The 21,846-nt window shown below is 39.6% G+C and overlaps 1 protein-coding gene and 1 long non-coding RNA gene across 5 annotated transcripts in view; one reads left to right on the top strand and one right to left on the bottom strand.

Moving 5' to 3' along the window:
- The window catches only part of LOC135221965 (uncharacterized), a 33,961-nt gene that overhangs the window by 4,065 nt on the left and 8,050 nt on the right, over nucleotides 1-21,846 (top strand). The window lies entirely within an intron of this gene.
- The window catches only part of LOC135221950 (erythroid differentiation-related factor 1-like), a 51,267-nt gene continuing 48,601 nt past the window's right edge, over nucleotides 19,181-21,846 (bottom strand). For all 4 annotated transcript variants that reach the window (XM_064260023.1, XM_064260004.1, XM_064259995.1 and 1 more), the window contains exon 18: nucleotides 19,181-20,597. In XM_064260023.1, the coding sequence (XP_064116093.1) occupies nucleotides 20,456-20,597 (142 nt within the window). In that variant the 3' untranslated portion in view covers nucleotides 19,181-20,455. The remainder of the gene's footprint in view (nucleotides 20,598-21,846) is intronic.

The following is a 21,846-nucleotide window of genomic DNA, read 5'->3' as shown; positions in this document are numbered from 1 at the left end:
AAACCTAAAAGAAGGAAAAGGATGTAAGTTCGACAAAAAATGCAAATATATGCACCCTGTAGCCATGAATCATAATCAAATAAATAACCAACCAAGTAATAAAATCCAAAATAAGAAAGAAACAAATAAAGAGAGAAATCAAGAATATCAGGTAAAAGAGAAAAGCAAACCACCAATGAGATATGCAGAGGTGTCAGCAAAAAATTTCAAAGCATCAGCTCCGAAATTCTACTCAAGAGATAATAACTGTATTTATTATGCAAGAGGATATTGCAGAAACGGAGAAAATTGCAGATTCAGACACAAAATGAATAATTATGATGAAGGAAGAATCAATATTATGGAAAAGTTGGATTTTTTAATGTCAGAATTTCTGGAAATGAAAAAAAGAACAACATACCGGGACAGGAAAGGAAAGACATGGGAAAATCCTTATTACTACCAGTATTAAATGAAGGAGAAAACACGCAAACCATCATAGTGATGAATGCGCAGGGTTTAGTTACGAGTAACTCAAAAAGAAAAATAGAGTACTTAGAAGAACTAACCCAAAATGAAAAGAAAATAGATATAATGAATATAAGTGAAACCTGGTATTCCCAAGAGACTGGGAAATGATGATCAAATAAAAGGGTTCCAAACTTATAGATCAGATAGAAAAAATAGGAATCAAGGGGGAACCGCAACTATATGGGAAAGACAAAAAACAAGGAAAAAATATATGAGAAATATAGTAACTCAGAATGTGAACTAATAGCGGTAGAATTTGAATCTGAAAAATTGATGAACATAGTAATATATAGACCCTCCCTAATTACTAAAGAGTTTGACTTAATAATTGAAAAATTGGATGATATATGTAGAAATCACAAGGACTGGACTATTCTCCTATCTGGTGACTTCAACTTTCCTTTCGTAGAATGGAAAGAACGAATAGGAGATTGTGGTTGTACTTATACATATAAAAAAGAGAGTAATAGTAGTGCAGAAGATAAGAGGCAATTTGAAAAGCTATTAGATATGCTACTAGAATACAACATTCAACAAATAAATCACCTGCCAACAAGAAAGAAACCTACTCTTAGACCTAGTATTTGTGAACGAGATGAATTATGTTAAAGAAATAATAGTTTATAATGCGAATATTTCAGACCATAATGTCATAGAATTAACAGTTCATTCCAAAGCAAGTGAAAATAGAGATAAGCAAGAAATGAAAAAGTGGGAAGGATATGGAAAATACAACTTCTACAGTAAAAATATAAAATGGTCAGAAATTAATGAAGAATTAAACAAAGATTGGGATAACATTTTCGTAAGTGATGACATAAGGGTAAATACGGAGATATTATATAAAATATTGGAGAAAATAGTGGAAAAATATATACCGAAGAAGAAAAGTAAACATCATTCATGCATACCAAGAGACGGAAGGATCTTGTTCCAGAAAATCAGAAAGTGGAAAAAAGGTCTTGCAAAAGAAAAAAATGCATGGAAAGTTATAGAACTAAAAAGTAAGATAGAAAATGCAGAACAAAAGATTATACAATCAAAAGAAAATTAAAATCGGACTTGGAAGAAAAAACCCTATTAAATATCAAGCAAAACCCCAAGCTATTATACTCATATGCGAAGAAGATGAATAAAAGAAGAATAGAAATAGGCCCTCTGAGAATTGAAGGGAGATTAACGAATGAAAAAAAGGAAATTTGCAACATACTGGCAGAACGATATAAGAGAGAATTCACCCCTAGAATAGATAATGAAGATAATGATATAGAAGTAAGGGATGAAAATAGTGAATATTTAGCTGACATAGATATTAATGAAGCTGATATTGTGCAGGCTATTAATGAAATTAAAAATGGAGCTGCTGCAGGGCCTGATGGAATTCCTGCTATTTTGTTAAAGAAAGTAGTTCATTCTATCGCAAAGCCACTTGCAATATTATTAAGACAAAGTGTAGATACAGGCAAGATTTATGATGAGCACAAATTAGCATATATTACCCCTACTTTCAAAAGTGGATCAAGACTAGAGGCAAGTAATTATAGGCCTGTGAGTCTAACATCACATATTATGAAAGTGTATGAAAGGGTAATGAAGAAAAATATTATGAAACATTTAATAAAAAATAATTTGTTTAATAAAGGACAACATGGTTTCGTACCCGGAAAAAGTACACAAACCCAACTGTTAGTCCACCGTGAGAACATATTCAAAAATATGAAAAGCGGAAATGAAACAGATGTGGTTTATTTAGACTTTGCAAAAGCTTTTGATAAAGTAGACCATAATATATTAGCGAAGAAAATTAGAAAACACAATATCGTGGATAAAGTAGGAAGATGGTTAAAAGAATTTTTACACAACAGAAAAACAGATAGTTATTGCAAACGACGAGAAATAGGATGAAGTCCAAGGTAATATCCGGTGTTCCGCAAGGTACGGTGTTAGCTGCAATACTGTTTGTTATTATGATTGAAGACATAGACAATAATGTGAAGGATTCGGTAGTGAGTAGTTTCGCAGATGACACAAGAATAAGTAGAGAAATTACTTGTGATGAAGATAGGAACGCTCTACAAAGAGACCTTAACAAAGTATATGATTGGGCAGAGGTAAATAGGATGGTATTTAACTCTGATAAATTTGAATCAATAAATTATGGAGACAGAGAAAGAAAGCTATATGCATATAAGGGACCTAATAATGAGACCATCACAAATAAGGAAGCAGTTAAAGACCTTGGTGTGATGATGAATAGGAACATGTTTATGCAATGATCAAATAGCAACTCTGTTGGCAAAATGTAAAGCAAAAATGGCGGGAATGTTGTTACGGCACTTCAAAAACAAGAAAAGCTGAACACATGATTATGCTTTATAAAACATATGTTCGTAAGTCCACTTGAATATTGCAATATGATATGGTACCCACACTATCAAAAGGATATTGCACAAATAGAGAGTGTACAAAGGTCCTTTACAGCTAGAATAGAAGAAGTTTAAGGACCTAGGACTACTGGGAAAGACTACAATTCTTAAAATTATATAGTCTAGAAAGGAGAAGAGAACGCTACATGATAATTCAGGCATGGAAACAGATAGAAGGGAATAGCAGAAAATATCATGGAACTAAAAATATCAGAAAGAGCAAGCAGAGGTAGATTAATAGTGCCCAAAACTATACCAGGAAAATAAGGAAACAGCACAGGACATTAATCCACTACGCACCAGCATCGATAATGCAGCGGTATATTCAATGCGTTGCCAGCTCATCTGAGGAATATATCAGGACAGTGAGCGTAGATGTGTTTAAGAATAAGCTCGACAAATATCTAAACTGCATCCCAGACCATCCAAGATTGGAAGATGCAAAATATACCGGAAGATGTACTAGCAACTCTCTGGTAGACATTAGAGGTGCCTCACACTGAGGGACCTGGGGCAACCCGAACAAGATGTAAGGTCTGTAAGGTAAGGTCTGTATATATATATATATATATATATATATATATATACATACTACATATATATATTATATATATATATATATATATATATATATAATTGTTTGTATACATGTTCATTGGTTTATTCTTATTATAAAAATACACAGTGCCTTTTGTGCTCCATTCTCTCTCTCTCTCTCTCTCTCTCTCTCTCTTCTCTCTCTCTCTCTCTCTCTGTATATATATATATATATATATATATATATATATATATATACATATATATATATATATATATATATATATATATATAATTGTTTGTATACATGTTCATTGGTTTATTCTTATTATAAAAATACACAGTGCCTTTTTGTGCTCCACTCTCTCTCTCTCTCTCTCTCTCTCATCTCTCTCTCTCTCTCTCTCTCTCTCTCTCTCTCTCTCCGAAGGCTGTATAATGTAACACTTACCACCCGCACCATCTTTTTCTCCTCAGCCACGACAGAAAAAATTGCAGTTTTCTCCTTTAGTGACAAGGGTTCTTTTATTGAAAAATAAACGGTTACGTTGTAATATGTCCTTGATCCTCATTTTAATCGCCAGCAGTTCAGTTAACAAGGGCTTCTCGCCCTTGACTGACTTCTTTTTCACATATATTCTCCGTTTACTTTCTGTCCTACTTTCTCCGAGCACGTGTTTTGCATGTGACGGGAATTTAGACCGATAAAAAGAGATTAGTTGTTTCCTCTAAATTGTTGTTAAATTGACAACGTCGTCTTTTATATGTTCGTCAGACTCGACGTTCACAAGCACGGTTTTCTTTTACGAGAATTTGGAGAGAGTATTTGTTTCTTAAAGACCTTTCAGAAAGTTCAATTTGTGTGTTGTCTGAAGTGAAACTGCTATTCGTTCGATTCATTTCACGTTGAGGAATGGTGGCTCTTTTTAGAAGAAAATTAGTCATACGTTCGAGTGTGTGTGTGTGTGTGTGTGTGTGTCCCGCATGACTTTGGTTGACGATCTTGCGAGAGACCGGAGTTCGATCCCATGGGGATAAACTTCTTTGGGCCCATTTTCGGAAAAATCTAGAGTGCCAATATGAATTAATTGCTCGTAATCGACTGTCGTTTGCCGTAACCGGTCCAAGAGATTCATCCCAGAAGATTTTTTGATAGGTTTAACGGAAGGTTAACATCTATTAGGTTCACCTGAGTCTCCCCCCCACCCCCCTTCCCTATACTTTTTTTTTTTTTTTTTTTTTTTTTTTTTTTTTTGCCACGGTCGGGTGACTCACGAACGATCAGGGGGCAAATTCCTCAACCCTCAACCGTCTTATGTAGTACTTCCAAAACATCCACCGCTCCCCATCCCCCACCCCGTAAAAAAGACCTTGATTCTGTCACAAAAGTGTTTTATTATACCGTTACACAACCGCGCCCGCATAGTGGCTAGACAGACAACGAAGAGACTTCAATTTAGTGGAATGCATTTTGAAAACAGCACAGCAGGGCGCAGGATAATCGCGTAAAATCGCTTGTAAAGAGGATGAGTGAACCAGGAGAAACTCCGTTGCTTTTGTTTGTATATATTACGTCTGCGCACAGAAAATATTTTAAAGTCATCGTTTTATTTTAGCATTTCGGGAAAATATTGTATTGAGCGTCAGAGATATTATATATATATCAATAATCTAACTGATAATAATAAAATCAAGTTAATATACTGCATTGAAGTGCCATCACCAAGACCACATCTTCGTAAATATAACGCAAAGAGTATGCTATAATACTATTGACTCGGGCCGTGAAGCCAATCAACTTTTGATCATTTGCATATCTCCACGGAATCCCATTTCGACGAAAATATTTCTAAAGTATCACACAAATTTATCTGAACTTTACCAAGACGACATTTCCTGGTGACTCTGGAAGGTTCAGAGAGAGACATTTATTTGCTTGAATTTGAAAGCTTCGCATGAAAATGGCAGTAACGTTTCTTGATGAAAACTAATTTTGGTGCTTTTTGATAGATAGGTAGTTAATATTTACCACGGAATGTTCAAAAATAGCAAAATGACCAACGTAGAAGCAAAATACGACGATTTAATAAAATAAACCTAAAAAAGGGTCCATATGAACGTACAGTCTTAAACAGACCAATAATTCTCTCTCTCTCTCTCTCTCTCTCTCTCTCTCTCTCTCTCTCTCTCTCTCTCTCTCTCCTCTCTCTCTCTCTCAAATATTCCCTTGTAATGAAATCACTTAGCTCGACTGCAATTGTAAGGTGAGATATTCCTGGAAACCCAAGAAACCCAGAGCTCTTGACTAAAACCACCGATGTCTTGTGGTTTCATATCAAGAACAGTCAGCAATAAAATGCTTTTTTTTAAATATATTATACAAAGATATGATTAGTCCACAAACTAAACAAACTATTATAGAAGGAAAAAATGAGAATGCGGCTGGGTAAATTATTGTAAGTGATATTCTCATTTTTTGTGGTAAAAGTTGAACGTTTTATTCTGCCTTCTCTTTCCATACTTGAGATAATTCCACTCTAAACTATACTCTGTTTTTTTTCATCTGTCCATCTGCTTCCCGGGCTTTAAATAATATCCTATTTCGAATCTTAACGGTGTAATTCGCATACAGTAAATTATTAAAACACTTTTCAGTTGCAAATGTACACCCAGATATTCTTTTATTTATCTAAAACTTACACAAGCGTAACTTTACAGCCTGGGACTCAGTGTTACCATGCGAAAACACCACAGGCGGATGGACAGATGGAAAAAAACAGAGTATAGTTCAAGGTCGCTGAAAATCATTAGCAGAGATGTAGCCTCGATGAACGTATAGTATATAAGGACCAAAGCCTAGTATATGGGACTAAGAAACCCACTCGACAGTACATGACTCCATAGGAGAAACGAGTCAAGTTCAGGTGTCAGCTGCTGAATCGTAAATATATTCCTTGTTCGGTTATCAAAATTTTTAATGCCACAAAGAGAGAGAGGAGCGACAGGGAACTATAAGATGCCATAATAGTCCTCGTATAAAACCAGCCATAACAAGCATTCCCCCACTACTCTTCGTTTCTCCTCGAAGCATTTGGTAACTCAACGTTTTTCAGTGTGGTAGTGTCAGCCGACCAAATGCAGAGCCTTAGTCTGCATGAAATGAGAGCATTATTGCAGCGACGAATTTGCTTTTTAAGCAGGCCGCTACAATGGTTTACGAAATAGAGAGCTTTCCATACTTTAAATAACTAACCTGCTTGCTTCTAAACGTCTAGATGCCTATACAGCAACTCAAATCCAATAGTATTACCTAGGCCTAGGGGATAAACAAGTCCCTCTACTCTCATTTCCTTCCCATTTATGATATACCTTTCCTTCTCTGGTAAACGGCAATCACACGAGGGCAAAGGGTTACTTGTCTTTGACGACTGAAAAAATTATGATAACTGGGAGGTTTTTAAACAGTGTTCCGGTTTTTTTTTTTTATATCTTGTGCTGCTAAGAACGAGGGCAAATCTTGGTTAACTCTACACAATTTTAACGCCATATTTCGGTGCGTTAAATCTTTGCTTCTTAACCTTTTTTAAATGTATGCACCCCCTTGCAAATCAGCAGTCAGTTCTCGCATCACCTGAATTGCTGAAATAAAAAGAAGCTAAAATACGAAGTTGATATAATGTATATTAATATCAAAATCATAGTTTTTAAAATCTTCATTTACAAAGCTTACGTATTTTTCCCATTACAAAAATCGAGTGCTTATTAGTAAAAATGTACTGCAAGCAAATTATTATTATTATTATTATTGATTTGTAGAAAAAATAACATGCGTATAAGAAATATATTTTGCTTTAGCTTGCACCCCTGGTTAAGAGCCACTGCGGTTAATTGAAAGTTCGTTACCATTAAAAAGTTAATCATTACAGTATATTAAGAGCTGCTTACGAGAGAGAGAGAGAGTGAGAGGTTAATTTTAAGGGTTAAGATATAACTAGGAATATCCTCACAATTTGAGAAGACAGGAGAAATTGAGAGAGAGAGAGAGACACTTGTAAGTAGTGTCTGTCTTAATTAACAGTTTGATCCGTTGGATGAATACAAATTTTAGCTTTATAAAATTGATTTTAGAGGTATATTATGGAAAACAACGTTGAGTCACGTTATGGATAATAAGCCAGTAATGTACTATTTTCCCAACATCTGAATGCTGGAAAGTATCATTTTGTTTATGTACAAGAATTCAGGAAATCATTCTCGCCGTAAAGGGTGAAGTTGACATCACTTTTAAACTTTCAGATATATTTTGGATACATTACTTTGATAGCTTTAAATGCCGCTTGCGTCGGATTCAACTTGTGGGATTGGTTGAAGGGATTCAGAGTCAGGTTTGATCCTTTTAACAATTTCCACTCACTCTAAACTGAATGGTTAACTAAAGCTTTTATTACCTTTAAATAAAGTACATAACGGTTTACAGACATTATCAAAATCATTTACCAAAGCATCTTACTTGAAGTTAACTATAGTCGAGTTACATTGTTCATTAAAAACTGTAAAGTTGAACAAGAATGATTAATTGCCTCACATTAAAACTATAGCTGAATATACCTCAAAAATGAAAACAGCTATCTTATTCATTGAGACTTGGTGACGGACTTCGTCCGTGCAAATAGCAATTATGTGTTGCCAATTTCTGCCTGATATGATGGGTGAATGTTGGACTGAGTATCCCCTAAAAGTGCAGAGGAAGGCTGCCCTTGATGTACCTGGATGTAATACATATAAATTCAAATACAAGACAATAAATCTTGCAGTGTCAGCTGCAGAAGCAAACCAGCTTGAGATTTACTGTGGATGATGTCGATTTCCACAAGAGTAATGAAAACAAATTCAGGATGCCAAGAGAGAAGTTCCCATCAAATTGAGCTAGCATTGTCATCAATGAGAAATATTAATGCAACTTATATAAGAATAATATTTTAGGACAATATCAGGAGTTACAAAATAACTAATGCATCAGTGTAGCTATGGAAATTGGCGAGAGCAGGGCTATGTTTGCAGCTGTGAGATTCTTGAGGAACGCAAGTCAGAAAAAGTTTGGAGGGACTGATGGCATGTTGGATGAAGACGGGAACTTGGTCACAGACGAAATGGAGAAAAGGAATCTGTTTGCAAGGTATTTTGAAAGACTCCTAAATGTTGATACTACCGGTAGGGATGAGTGCATCGCAGATTTAAACGAGGCTCTGGAGGTACAAGAAGAAGATATTAGTGCAGAAGAGGTGAAAGAGGCCTTAAAATCTGTATAAAATGGAAAAACTGCTGCCGTGTGCGGGATAACTGCAGAGATGCTAAAAGCAGGAGGACGAAGGATGATAGAGGCATTAAGAGTTGTTTTTAGCATAGTTTGGAAAACAGAGGTGGTACCAAGTGATTGGAAAAATGCTATTATGATACCAATATATAAAAATAAGGGAAGTAAAAGGGAGTGTGGTAACTATCGGGGCATAAGTTTACTGTCAGTCCCAGGGAAGATATTCATGAGAGTAATACTTAACAGAATAAGACCTATAGTAGAAGAGAAACTCAGAGAACAGCAGTGTGGTTTTAGAAGTGGAAGGTCAACAGTGGATCAAATTTTCACCTTAAGACAGATAATTAAGAAGAGATGGGAGTATGCAAAGCCAATATTCTGTGCTTTTATAGACTTGGAGAAAGCGTATGATTCAGTATGGAGAGATGGAATGTGGAGAGTGGCAGAACACTATGGTATACCACTGAAAGTGATAAGGATACTAAAGAACTGGTACCAAGGAGTGTGCAGCTGTGTACAGCTGGATGGACAGCAAAGTGACTGGTTCCCAGTTGGAGGTGGGCTAAGACAGGGATGTGTTATGTCACCCACCTTGTTTAATGTATATATTGACCATATAATGAGAAGAGTGATGGAGAATGAAAACAGAGGGGCTAGTATTGGTGGAGAAGTTTTTATGGATTTGGACTTTGCTGATGATGTTGCGTTGGTTGCTGATACGTGGCTGGTGCTGGTAGGTATGGTAATGAGGATGGAGACAGAGACACAGAATTTTGGCTTGAACATCAGCAAAAAGAAGAGCGAGATCATGGTTGTGAGTAAGGATGATGATTGGGTGCACATGGAGGATATGACAATCAGAGGACAGGAACTCAAGCGAGTTGAGAAGTTTGTTTACTTGGGAAGTGTGGTAACAGCAGACGTGAGGCAAATTGAAGATATACAAAGAAGAAAACTAAGAGCAGCAAGAGCTTTTTAGGTTCTGAGAAAAAACGTTTGGTCAAGACATGAAATCAGCTTGAGAACTAAGATGAGAATATTCAATGCAGTAGTACTACCAGTCCTGATGTATGGCTCGTCCACCTGGGCACTGACCAGAACAGAGGAGAAAAGGTTGGATGCTTTTGAGATGAAGCTGCTGAGAAGGATACTTGGCATTAAATGGGATGATTATGTTAGAAATGAAGACATCAGGGTGAGATTGAGGCAAAGGCCAGTCAGTACCAGGTTGAAGAGGGGAAGGCTGAAATGGTTTGGACATGTTGAGAGGATGGATGGGAATAGAGACCCCAGGAGAGCACTGAGAGCAGTACAAATAGGAAGAAGACCGCTGGGTAGACCCAGAACGAGGTGGATAGACATAATTGTCAGTGATCTTGAGGATGAAATCCACAACTTAGAGGAAGCAAGGGAAATGGCTCGGGATAGAGACAGATGGAGAGGAACTGTATCAGCCTTATGCCACTGGCCAGTGGCGGGAAGATAAAGAGAGTAAAGAAGATCAGTGTAAAATAATGGCTTCCCTTAGAAATGTCAGACTCTGCTACTCTGTTCCACCTTTTCCTCCAAGCACACTCAGACTTGATTTCCTCAGTCATTACTTGCTGTGGACTCTTAGTATCAGCTATAATATCCTATGGGTGTTCCCTGGATCCCCTCTGTTTGCAAGTGCTTTTAGACAGATCTTTTTAACATGTTTAGCATCTATTGCTCCCCCACCTGCCAATTCTGGAACCAGGAATTAGGAGGTTGGATGCTCTGATTGGTATTACCTGTGGTTGGTCTCATTGATCACCTTCACATTCATAAAATCTTATCAGGATTTTAGGGCTTCCACCCATACAGTTCACACTACCTTTTGTGAAAAAGGATATTGGGACAAGGCTGCCAAGCTCTCTACTTTTGAACTTTATTAATCAAGGTGGGTGGAATGGCGTTTCAACATGGTGAAATGCCGAAATATGATGTAATTTTGAATCAACTAGTATTTGTCTCTCAGATGTTACAATGTCATTGTGCCTATATCCGCCATAGCATTTTTTTTTATTTGATAAATTTGTCATAGTTACTATCTGATATTGTCCATGGGCCATAAAATCTGACATTATGATGGAAGGACAGTTAAATGCTGTGGTTTTGCTGCATTGGCCCCAAAGTTTAATTCCTGTCAAGGGTCATGTACTCTTAAGATTTCATTGTGTGTGAGCTGAGGATAGAGGATCTGGTATGATGGAAAAGTTTACTGCTAAGTTATCAATAGAATTTCCCTTGCTCTTTTAAGCAATACATTATTAGAGAGGGAATCTGGGCATTATTTATATGCCTGTTTAGGCCTTAGGACATTGTGTGCAAGTGCAATTACCTGTTCCTTGCTTCTGCTACACATTAGCAGTCTTGACTTATGTCCCCTCTCTTTTTTTTAAGCAGTTACAGCTTTTGTGATTGGGTGAGCTTGTTAAGGTCTTAAACCAATACCTAGTCCCTAGTACAGGTTGTCATGCATAATGTGCTCGTTAAGGTCTCAAACCAATACCTGGTCTTTAGTACAGGTTGTCAATACATAATGTGTTGACATCGCCCATCTTGTTTTTCCACATAGAACCGGCAGTTAAGTAATTTGATGAGATAAATTCATAAGACAATTTTATTGTTCTCATCTTACTTTGCAAATCTTTCTCCTGTTCTTATAATCTTACTTTGCTTCTCTGTACTGTATCATATATCATTTGTTTCATAATTTCACCCAAATATTTGTTGTCATAACATTGAAACGTATGACGCAACTCATACTGCACACATCCATCAAACCAAGAAGTCATAAATTAAAACATACTATTAATGTTCTTTTATAAAAATTTAATAAATGCCTGAGAATGAAACCATACAAAATTAATGACACATACTTTATATCAATTGCATTTTGCTCTGTCTTCATAATGAAATCTAGGTCATCAAAATCCCTTAAACATTTCCTAAGAAAAGTAGCACATGAAAAAGAAAAACCGAGTCTCGCACCATGCTCAACATTTACCACGTTTTTAATTCACAGATGCCCTTTGGACTCGGCATTGCATAACATTAAAAAAAACTGTAGCATAAAAAAACACTGATCAGACAAGTGGAAGCCATATATTCACAGATCAAATCCCCTTGAAGTGCGTTGTCACATTTACACTATCAAAGAAATTTAGCAGAGCACCATAGAGTGTTACAAAATTAATGCATATCTTTAACATGCAACAATACATTTCTTTAAACTATACGTTTAGATTTTAAATTTAATCTCCAGTTTCCCACTGAAACTGAGTACAGTACTAGGAAATTCTGGGTTTACATTCTGAACGTAAATTCATACAGTTATTATAAATTTAAAAATTTCAGAAATATTCTCAAGTATTTACTCAACAGACAACTGAATGCTATGCTCTGATATACATATATTACCTACAACACAATATAAAATAGTTATCACCATATATAAGGGTCTGATATAAAACACCCCCAACATAATCCACCTAGCCATTCATAAAAATGAAAATGAGAAAAAACAAGGTTACAGTATGAAGTATGACTCACAATAACTAGTCTGTATATGAGAATCAGTAAAAGATGAGAGATTCTGAGAATGTAAATGTTTTTTGTAATATAACTAAAATTTTCAATCAAAAAAGATATGGCACAGAGAAATTACTAAATACATAGTATGTATAACATTTAAGAAAATAAGAAAAGCACCTACTGTACATTCATATCTAGAGTTGTACCTAGTATAAAAGATAAATTTTCCAAAGATTCTCTCTCTAGTTTAAACCCATTATTAGTCCACAGTTCTTTGTTACTTTATCATTTGTGAAACCATTCGAAATTCTTCCAAGATACAGGGTCCTCTGCAAAATTCCATTTCATGGCATTCCTCTTCAGTTTCAAAATCTCAATTTGTTCATGCAACTTACCTGTCAGATATATATATAGCTGATAATTTCCGACACCGACAGAATTTAAAACTTACGACACACGTAGTGGGAGTCAGGTGGTTAGTACCCATTCCCGCCGCTGGGAGGCGGGTATCAGGAATCATTCCCATTTTCTATTCATAATTTTTCTGTCGCCGGTGTTGTGAACATCTGTTTACAGCACCTCCGTCTGGATTTGGAAACTTTTTGCTACTTGAGTATCCCTTTTGGTTCTTTTTTGGATTAATTGATTGGATCGGTGGCTAGGCACACGTTATTAGTGGATTGATTTGATTTTGGTTTGGACTTTTCTTGGAATAATATGTCAGGGTCTAGTACAGCTAGCGCTAGGTTCTGCTCTAGAACTGAGTGTAGAGGTAGGCTACTGAAAGCTTCAGTAGACCCACATACGGTATGTAAGAGTTGCAGGGAGCATGAATGTGTGTATGAAAGCCGTTGCAAGGAGTGCGAAAGACTAACAGATTCTGAGTGGAAGGCGTATGAGACCTATCTTAGGAAACTTGAAAAGGATAGGTTAAGGAGGTCTTCCTCCAGGAGTGTTTCAGGCGTGCAAGAAATTAATGTTTCTCCTGTTAACCCTCCTTCTGTTAATGCTCCTAACCCTGTAGTTTTGCCTCCGGGCCCTGAAGCAGTGTCTGTAGAGAGTAATACTTTATCCTTAATATTGGAGTCGATTCGTAATCTAGAATCGAAAGTGTTGGCTCTTGAGAGCAAAAGTGACGTGCAAAAGTGCAGTGATACCCCTTGTGTAGTGGAGGGTGCGTCAGATCGGCCTCGTTTCGCCTCTAGGCCTGGACCTCTGCTTGACTCCCAGGACCTGGGGAGGGAGCATGTCGAAAGCCGAAGGAGGGTTACAAGGAACCCCCACCGATCTGACGTGCCTTCGGCAGTTACTGATGAAAATCCCAGACTGCCAGGGAGCGTGCGCGTGCACGTCTCCTCAAGGAGTGTTTTTCGTCATCGGAGGCTTCATCCCCACGTAAAGGGTGGAGTTCTCAAGGTGCTTCACGTCCGCTGAAAAGGACGGCGCGTAATGTTGACGCTCCACGTCCTAGTTCTCCGCTTTTGCGATCTTCGCCTGACAGTGCGTTCGCTGCTTTTCCGCCGCAGAAAAGGCGTAGAGAGTCTTCGGACTTGGATTCAGTTAGCTCGTGCGAGCGATACAGTCGCTCCAGAGCTCGGGAAGAGGCCGTACCTGGGAGGAGGAGGGAGGCGTCCCTCGCCGCTCTCCTGCTCACAGGATCAGTCCCTCCCCGGAGCAGGAAGATTCGCCAAACAAGAGGATGATTCAGTCACTGCAGCAGCAACTTCAGGACGCTCTTGCTGCTAGAGAGTCTCTTCCGCGTCGTAGGAAGGATGAGAAGCTTCCTGTGAAGAAGTCAAGAACCCGCTCTTTCTCCTCGCTCGCCTCTCTCTTCGTTCGAGTCTCCCTCTAGAGTTCGTTCTGCTCCCCAGCAGCTCTCTAGAGGAGGTGAGAAGTTCGCTTCTCGCTCTCAGGATGAAATATCTCCCGCTCGCAAGTCTTCGTATGTTCGCAAGCGAGTGGTGGACGCTGAGCGCGCTTCTGTGCAAGTGGAGCGCGCTTCAGGTGCCGCCAAACGCGCACCTGTTGTTGATAAACGTGCACCAGTGAGCGGCAGCCGCTCGCTGACTGACGCTCGGCGCGCACCAGTGGAAGCCAAGCGTGCACTAGTGGACGCTCGGTGCGCGCCAGTGGACGCCAAGCGTGTGTTGGTAGATGTCGAGCGCGCACCCGTCGGCGCCAAACGTGTGGATTCGGACGCCAAGCGCGCGCTGGTAGACACCAGTTCCTCACCAATGCAAGTTCAGGTGGATGAAGGAACCCTTCCTGTTCGTCAGTTTTCTTCAGAGTTTCCTCCTACTTCTCCAGTTTCTGAGGAAGGAGTTAGCGATGATTTAGTAGAAGCGGAGGAAGAACAGCAACCAGCTACTGTCTCATCGGACTATAAAGTTTTGATGCGTCTTCTTCAGTCGGAGTTCGGACAAACTTTTCAACCGGAAGCCCCTCGTACTCCTCCTTCTCAATTTTCTTCTTTTAAGGCAACGAAGACATCGGGGTTCATTAAAATGAAGAAGTCGCTTTCCACGAAGCAAGCGTTCCGGAAAGTCCATGAGTGGATGGAGAAGAGGAAAGCGTCAGGAAAGTCCTCTTTAGCTTTACCGCCTTCAAGACTCTGCGGTAAAGGAGGCATGTGGTATGAGACAGGAGAAGACATAGGCGTTAAACTACCAGCCTCTGCTCAAGGTGACTTCGGGAGCATCGTAGACGCCTCCAGAAGAGCCCTTCTGTCTTCATCAAAAGTCACTTGGACCCATAACGAGTTCGACTTTCACATAAAAGGCCTCTTCAGGACTCTAGAGGTCTTCAACTTTCTCGACTGGTGTCTTGGAGTTTTAGATGCTAGGTCAAGGAGTTCTGATACTATTAGTCTGGGGGAGCTGTCCAGCGTTCTTTCTTGTATGGACAAGGCCGTCAGGGATGGTTCTGAGGAGTTGGCTACGCACTTTAGCTCGGGGATTCTCAAGAAGAGAGCGCTCTTTTGTAACTTCACGGCCAAATCCGTCTCTCCAACGCAAAAGGCGGACTTGCTTTTCGCTCCTTTCTCAGACCATCTCTTCCCCCAGGCTATGGTTAAGGACATAGCTTCAAGCCTTCAGGAAAAGGCAACGCAAGATCTTCTGGCTCAGTCTTCTAGAAGGCCAGCAGCTGCTTCATCTTCTGGAGCTTCGTTTGCCAAGAAATCGAAGCCCTTTCGTGCTGGACCTTCCTCGAAAGCAGCCTCCCGAGGAAGAGGCTCTTCCAGAGGAAAAACCCCTGCTCCGTCAAAGAGTAGGAAGTGATTCGGAAGTCCTTCAGACGCCGGTAGGAGCCAGGCTTCTTCGATTCGCGAAAGCCTGGGAAGAGAGATGCCGACCCTTGGTCGCTGGATGTCGTGAGGAAAGGGTACAGGATTCCCGGTTCTTGAAGTCGCCCCCGCTATCCTCAACACCAAAGGATTTGTCTCCCTCTTATCGAGGAGAGAAGCAGAAAGTGCTTTTCGATCTGCTGGAACAAATGATCGAGAAGCAAGCGGTGGAACAGGTCTTCGACCTGGAATCGCCAGGGTTTTACAACCGCCTGTTCCTGGTGCCGAAACATTGGGGGGCGGGGGGGTGGCGACCCGTCCTCGATGTCAGCAGCCTAAATCTCTTCGTGATAAAGAAGAAATTCAAGATGGAGACGACTCAATCGGTGCTGTCAGCTTTGAGACCGGGGGATTGGATGGTCTCACTAGACCTCCAAGATGCGTATTTTCACGTCCCCATCCATCCCCAATCAAGGAAATACCTGCGATTTGTCCTGAAGGGGAAGGTATTCCAATTCAGGGCACTTTGCTTCGGTCTGACCACAGCGCCGATGGTTTTCACCATTCTCATGAAGAACGTGGCAAGGCTGCTTCATTTGGAGAATATACGGATCTCTCTCTACCTAGACGACTGGCTTATTCGAGCTTCATCGCGGGAACGGTGTCTGGAGGACCTGCATACGACCATGACGTTAGCAAAGTCCCTGGGGCTTCTGGTAAACCTCGAAAAGTCGCATTTGACTCCGTCTCAATCTTTAGTCTATCTGGGGATTCAGATGGACTCAGTGGCTTTTCGGGCTTTTCCGTCCCAGGGGCGACAACTTCAATGCTTGGAGAAAGTGGCGACCTTTCTGGGAAGGAAACATGCTCGGTGAGGGAATGGATGAGTTTGCTGGGGACCATTTCCTCACTGGAGAAGTTTGTTTCTCTGGGAAGGCTCCACCTCAGACCTCTTCAATTCTTCCTAGCCAACAGTTGGAAGAACAAGCAAGATCTGGAGGCGATCTTGTGTTTAACGAGAGAGGTGAAGGATCACCTAAGTTGGTGGTCAGATCCTCGGAAGCTCGCAGAAGGGCTCTCCCTCAAACTTCGGAACCCCGACCTAGTGTTGTTTTCCGACGCGTCGTCCACGGGTTGGGGAGCAACACTAGGAGGGAAAGAAGTGTCGGGCACTGGAGAGGGGAACAGGTGTCCTGGCACATCAATCTGAAAGAGCTGTCAGTCATTTATCTGGCTCTCAGGTTTTTCCAGGAAGAAGTATCCGGCAAAGTCGTTCAGATCAATTCGGACAACACCACAGCGCTGGCATACCTAAGAAATCAAGGGGGAACTCACTCGCCTTCTCTGTTTGCCATCGCAAAGGAACTCCTTTTGTGGCAAAAGCGCAAGAAGTCACGATCCTGACAAGGTTCGTGTCAGGAGTACAGAATGGTTCGGGCGGACCTTCTCAGTCGGCGAGGACAGCTGTTGCCGACAGAGTGGACCCTTCACCAAGAGGTTTGCCAGTCGCTGTGGAACCTGTGGGGCTGTCCACAGGTGGATGTCTTCGCAACGTCCAGGACGAGAAGACTTCAACTTCAACTATTGCTCCCCAGTTCTGGACCCGGGAGCGGTCGCAGTAGACGCCCTACTTTGGAGTTGGTCGGGCCTAGACATATACGCTTTTCCCCCGCTCAAGATCCTCGGGGAAGTGATGAGGAAGTTTTGCGGCATCGGAAGCAGCGAGGATGACACTCATCGCCCCCTTCTGGCCGGCAGCCGACTGGTTCACAGAGGTGAGTCCTTCCTGGTAGACTTTCCGAGGACTCTACCCTTAAGGAAAGATCTACTCAGACAGCCCCACTTCGAGAGGTACCACAAAAACCTCCCCGCTCTGAGTCTGACTGCGTTCAGACTATCAAGAAGTTGGCCAGAGCGAGGGGTTTTTCAAGACCTGTGGCGAAGGCGATTGCCACCGCAAGGAGGCCCTCCTCGATCGCTATGTACCAATCGAAGTGGGCTGTCTTCAGATCCTGGTGTAGGAAGAAGGGCATTTCCTCCACCACAACCTCTGTGAGCCAGATAGCTGACTTCCTTCTTCATCTGAGAGAAGAAGTGAAGTTGGCTGTTCCAACTATTAAAGGCTACAGGAGCGTGCTTTCTGTAGTCTTTAGACACAGAGGACTCGATTTGTCTAATAATAAGGACATTCATGATCTCATTAGATCGTTCGAGACTAGGAAGGTAGTCCAGCCTAAAGTACCCTCGTGGAACCTTGGATGTTTTGTACTCAAATATTTGATGTCGAGTAACTTCGAACCGCTTCATTCAGTTTCTATCAGGAATCTGACGAAGAAAACGATCTTCCTAACCGCTCTGGCGACGGCGAAGAGGGTTAGCGAAATTCAGGCCATTAGCAAGCAGATTGGCTTTTCAGAAAGTAGTGCGGTGTGTTCTTTAAGTCCCATGTTCTTAGCAAAGAACGAGAATCCTTCCAACCCGTGGCCGAGGTCCTTTGAAATCAAAGGGTTGTCAGATATAGTTGGAAACGAACGTGAGAGATTCCTGTGTCCTGTCAGGGCTCTAAAGTTCTATCTGCAGAGAACTAAAGCTTGCAGAGGTTCATCGGACAATTTGTGGTGTTCAGTGAGGAAACCTGATCTTCCTATGTCGAAAAACGCACTGGCGTTCTTCATCAGGAATACGATTCAAGAAGCGCATAATAAGTGTAGTGACAGTGATTTAAAGCTTCTGAAAGTAAAAGCTCACGAGGTGAGAGCTATTGCTACTTCGGTAGCCTTTCACAAAAATATGGCTCTCAAAGATATTTTGAATGCCACATTTTGGAGAAGCAATTCGGTGTTCGCTTCACACTACCTGCGGGAGGTGAAAGTGACATACGAAAATTGCTTCTCCCTCGGACCATACATTGCTGCAGACACTGTTTTGGGGGCAGGAGGTAACACTCATCCTATCCTTTAGGGATTAGGGGGGTTTTTAATTTGTGTTTATGGTTGTGGGGTGACCGCCTGGGGCGGGTCTCCCTTCCATTAGCTTAGTTAAGTGGGATACCTTTGGTAAACTAAGCCAGGTGGTGGTATTTTTGTCTCGTTGCCCTCATTAGTATGGTCCATGGTCTAGTCACGTCGTGGTCTCGCCCCTGTTGACAGATCATCTGGAGTGCACCAGCTTCATAGGTCTCTACCTTGCTGGCAACTCTAGTAGCACAAGCAGACTTACGTGGCAGTAATCACGAAGCCAGCTATGCTAACAGGTAAGGAATCAAGATATCAATTATCTGCACATATGTGTTTCCTAAATCCTCTATTCTGTCTCTCCCACCACCAAAGGTGGGATTCAGCTATATATATATCTGACAGGTAAGTTGCATGAACAAAATGATATTGTAATGATACAATTAAGTTTGTTCATACTTACCTGGCAGATATATATAATTAAGTACCCGCCCACCTCCCCTCAGGAGACAGTGGAAATAAAAATTATGAATAGAAAATGGGAATGATTCCTGATACCCGCCTCCCAGCGGCGGGAATGGGTACTAACCACCTGACTCCCACTACGTGTGTCGTAAGTTTTAAATTCTGTCGGTGTCGGAAATTATCAGCTATATATATATCTGCCAGGTAAGTATGAACAAACTTAATTGTATCATTACAATATCATTTTTCTTAAGGTACATCTGATTGTCCAACAATTATTGTATATTACTTTGGCTAATTACTCTCTCATAATTCTTGATACCTAAGGTGCTTTTCAATTACCCAATATTCTTTAGTTATATGATTACCTATACTTGAGGAAAATCCATATTTACTTCTCCAGACATAAATACAATATAGTTTTTTGTACCATTATACTTTAAATCATTCAAAACAACTCTGGAAAGACAAACAGAAATATTCTGAAATGCTATGAAAACAATCTGTGAGTAGTTCTCACCAAAGTTTAACTGGTTGAGAGCCTGAAATCGGAGCAAGCAGGACAATATTGAAAATTACTATAGAAAACAATTTTTCATTTTTAATGTACAATGAAGGGGAGGTCTCTTGACCCTATTCTACACTGAACACAGCACATGCACAAATTACAGTAGTATATCAAATAGTTTTTCTTACAACTGTGGGTACCCCTTAAGTACAGCATGCCCAAAAACATTCTTAGTTACATTATCAGATGCATCTACTTCCCAATATTGTACTTGTATGATGATTCTTAGTCTGAAAAAGTAACTTTGTCAAATATTCATAAAATACAAGATCCCAAATCATCTGCTCTGTAGCTACACTGTCTCTGACAATGAAATTCACAGCCTTAATACTAACAACTGAAATATTTTCATTAGGTAAACATCAGAAAGTGATATAGGTACCAAAAGTACTGATGTAAATGTAACCCAATGGCAGTGTCAAAACTGCTAAAATATAGGCATCAAATTTGATTCTTTTGATACAGCAGTAAAAACTACCGATGTCAGCAAGTACAGCAAACTTACATTACTGTACTTTTTAATAGTATATATTCTATGGAGGGAAACTAATTGAGCACCAGAGGAAAAAACACAACAAACTAAAAAATATAAATAATTGTCAAAAATCTTTCATTTGGCATTAAAAGGCTTAATCCTAATATCACTCGACTCGTAAGTACTGTAACCTTAACAGTTACAGGTTTTGAGTCACACAACAATATATCACAATAATTAAACGAAATACAGTTTCAACTCTGTAAGTCTCGTTAAAATATTTTTATAACTGTAAAAAATAGCACTGCTTTGTCAAGATACACCTTGCTAGCCAAGCCCACAACTTATTCAGAAGAAACTCCACATCATCTGTGCATTGTAGCCTGATGAAGAATTGGTGCAATAAAGTTTATGGCATTCAGCAAATGATCTGCCAGTGGAAGAGACTGAGTATTGAGGCTAGCACTATACATCTGCTTCAGTGTTGCTGCATCAATACATATGTTACTGCAAAAGAAAAATAAGATGAATGTCAGTAATTTTTTAAAGCTGTAACACTAAACCACAGCTATTCACAGATTTAACACCATAAAGACTTGTCAAACAAATACGTAAATTTTTCTAAGTCAAGCCGTTTCAATTTAAGCCAGTTTACACTGTATCTAAGCCACAGGTAAACAAATTTTATAGACAAATATTCTTCCATTTCAAAATCATGTCACAATTTGAAAAGGAATCACAACAAACAATGAAACAATGTACTACAGTGTGTGCCACTGGCAAAATCACTGAAAGTTAACAGTGATGACCAATTACTCGAATGGTATTTTATGCACTTGTGTTCAAAATAATAATGCAAACTGAAACATTGCACTCCTATGCAGTAGTCAGGCTAGGTGCATTAGGATTTCCAGAACATCCATCAGAATGCACTGAATGTTATCTTAGCTTTGATACCACTTACATACAAGTGCAATATTGACCTGAATTTCATAAAACGTACACTAAAGAAAAGAGAGAAAAATTAGTAGCTACATATTCCCTAACAATATACAACATACAAATACACAATTGATTACTAATGCTTGAAATAAAACATTTCCCAATCATCTTCCTTTTATCTGTTCATTACTAAAAAAATATTATCTTTCACATTCTCAAATATTGGTACTCCACCATAACAGATAATGATATACAGGCAACCAAAGAGAATTTAAAAATACAGCCCTGTACAGTATGTATTTGAGTTCAGTCAAGTGGAAAATGGATATACATATATAAACAATAATATAGTAATTCCTAAGTAAAATATTTGAAACAAGGCTGGATGAGAAAAAAATTTAAATCTTGTAAAAATTGCATAGTTTGGAGGTTTTGGCTAGAAGCACAACTACATTAACACAGCAGAAACGTTAACTATAATGAGATATTGTGTGATGAGTGCAAAAATACGCACTGTAAAAGAAAACACAGCAGAATGCTCTATACTTTGAAAGGGTCAACAGGTTGATCAATAGATGTAAGGATGTGTGAAATAGCAATAAATTTGTTAAGTTTTTCATGAAAGCTTCATTTTTAGCTGTCCAATCCAAGTTTGAGACTTGTATTCTACCTTTCTGTACTCATTGGTTTTCTGTTACCAGAATTCATGGTTACTGGAATCAAAGGATAATTTCTTTCCATTTTCAAAATCTGTAAATATATTTGATGGGCATCTAGCTAATGGAATTCATTGATCATCACTGTATAAATTTAG

The sequence above is a fragment of the Macrobrachium nipponense genome, chromosome 20 (assembly GCF_015104395.2).
Source record: "Macrobrachium nipponense isolate FS-2020 chromosome 20, ASM1510439v2, whole genome shotgun sequence".
Classification (NCBI taxonomy): domain Eukaryota; kingdom Metazoa; phylum Arthropoda; class Malacostraca; order Decapoda; family Palaemonidae; genus Macrobrachium; species Macrobrachium nipponense.
The sequence above is the reverse complement of the archived record's forward strand: the minus strand, read 5'-3'. Positions and strand labels throughout refer to the sequence as shown.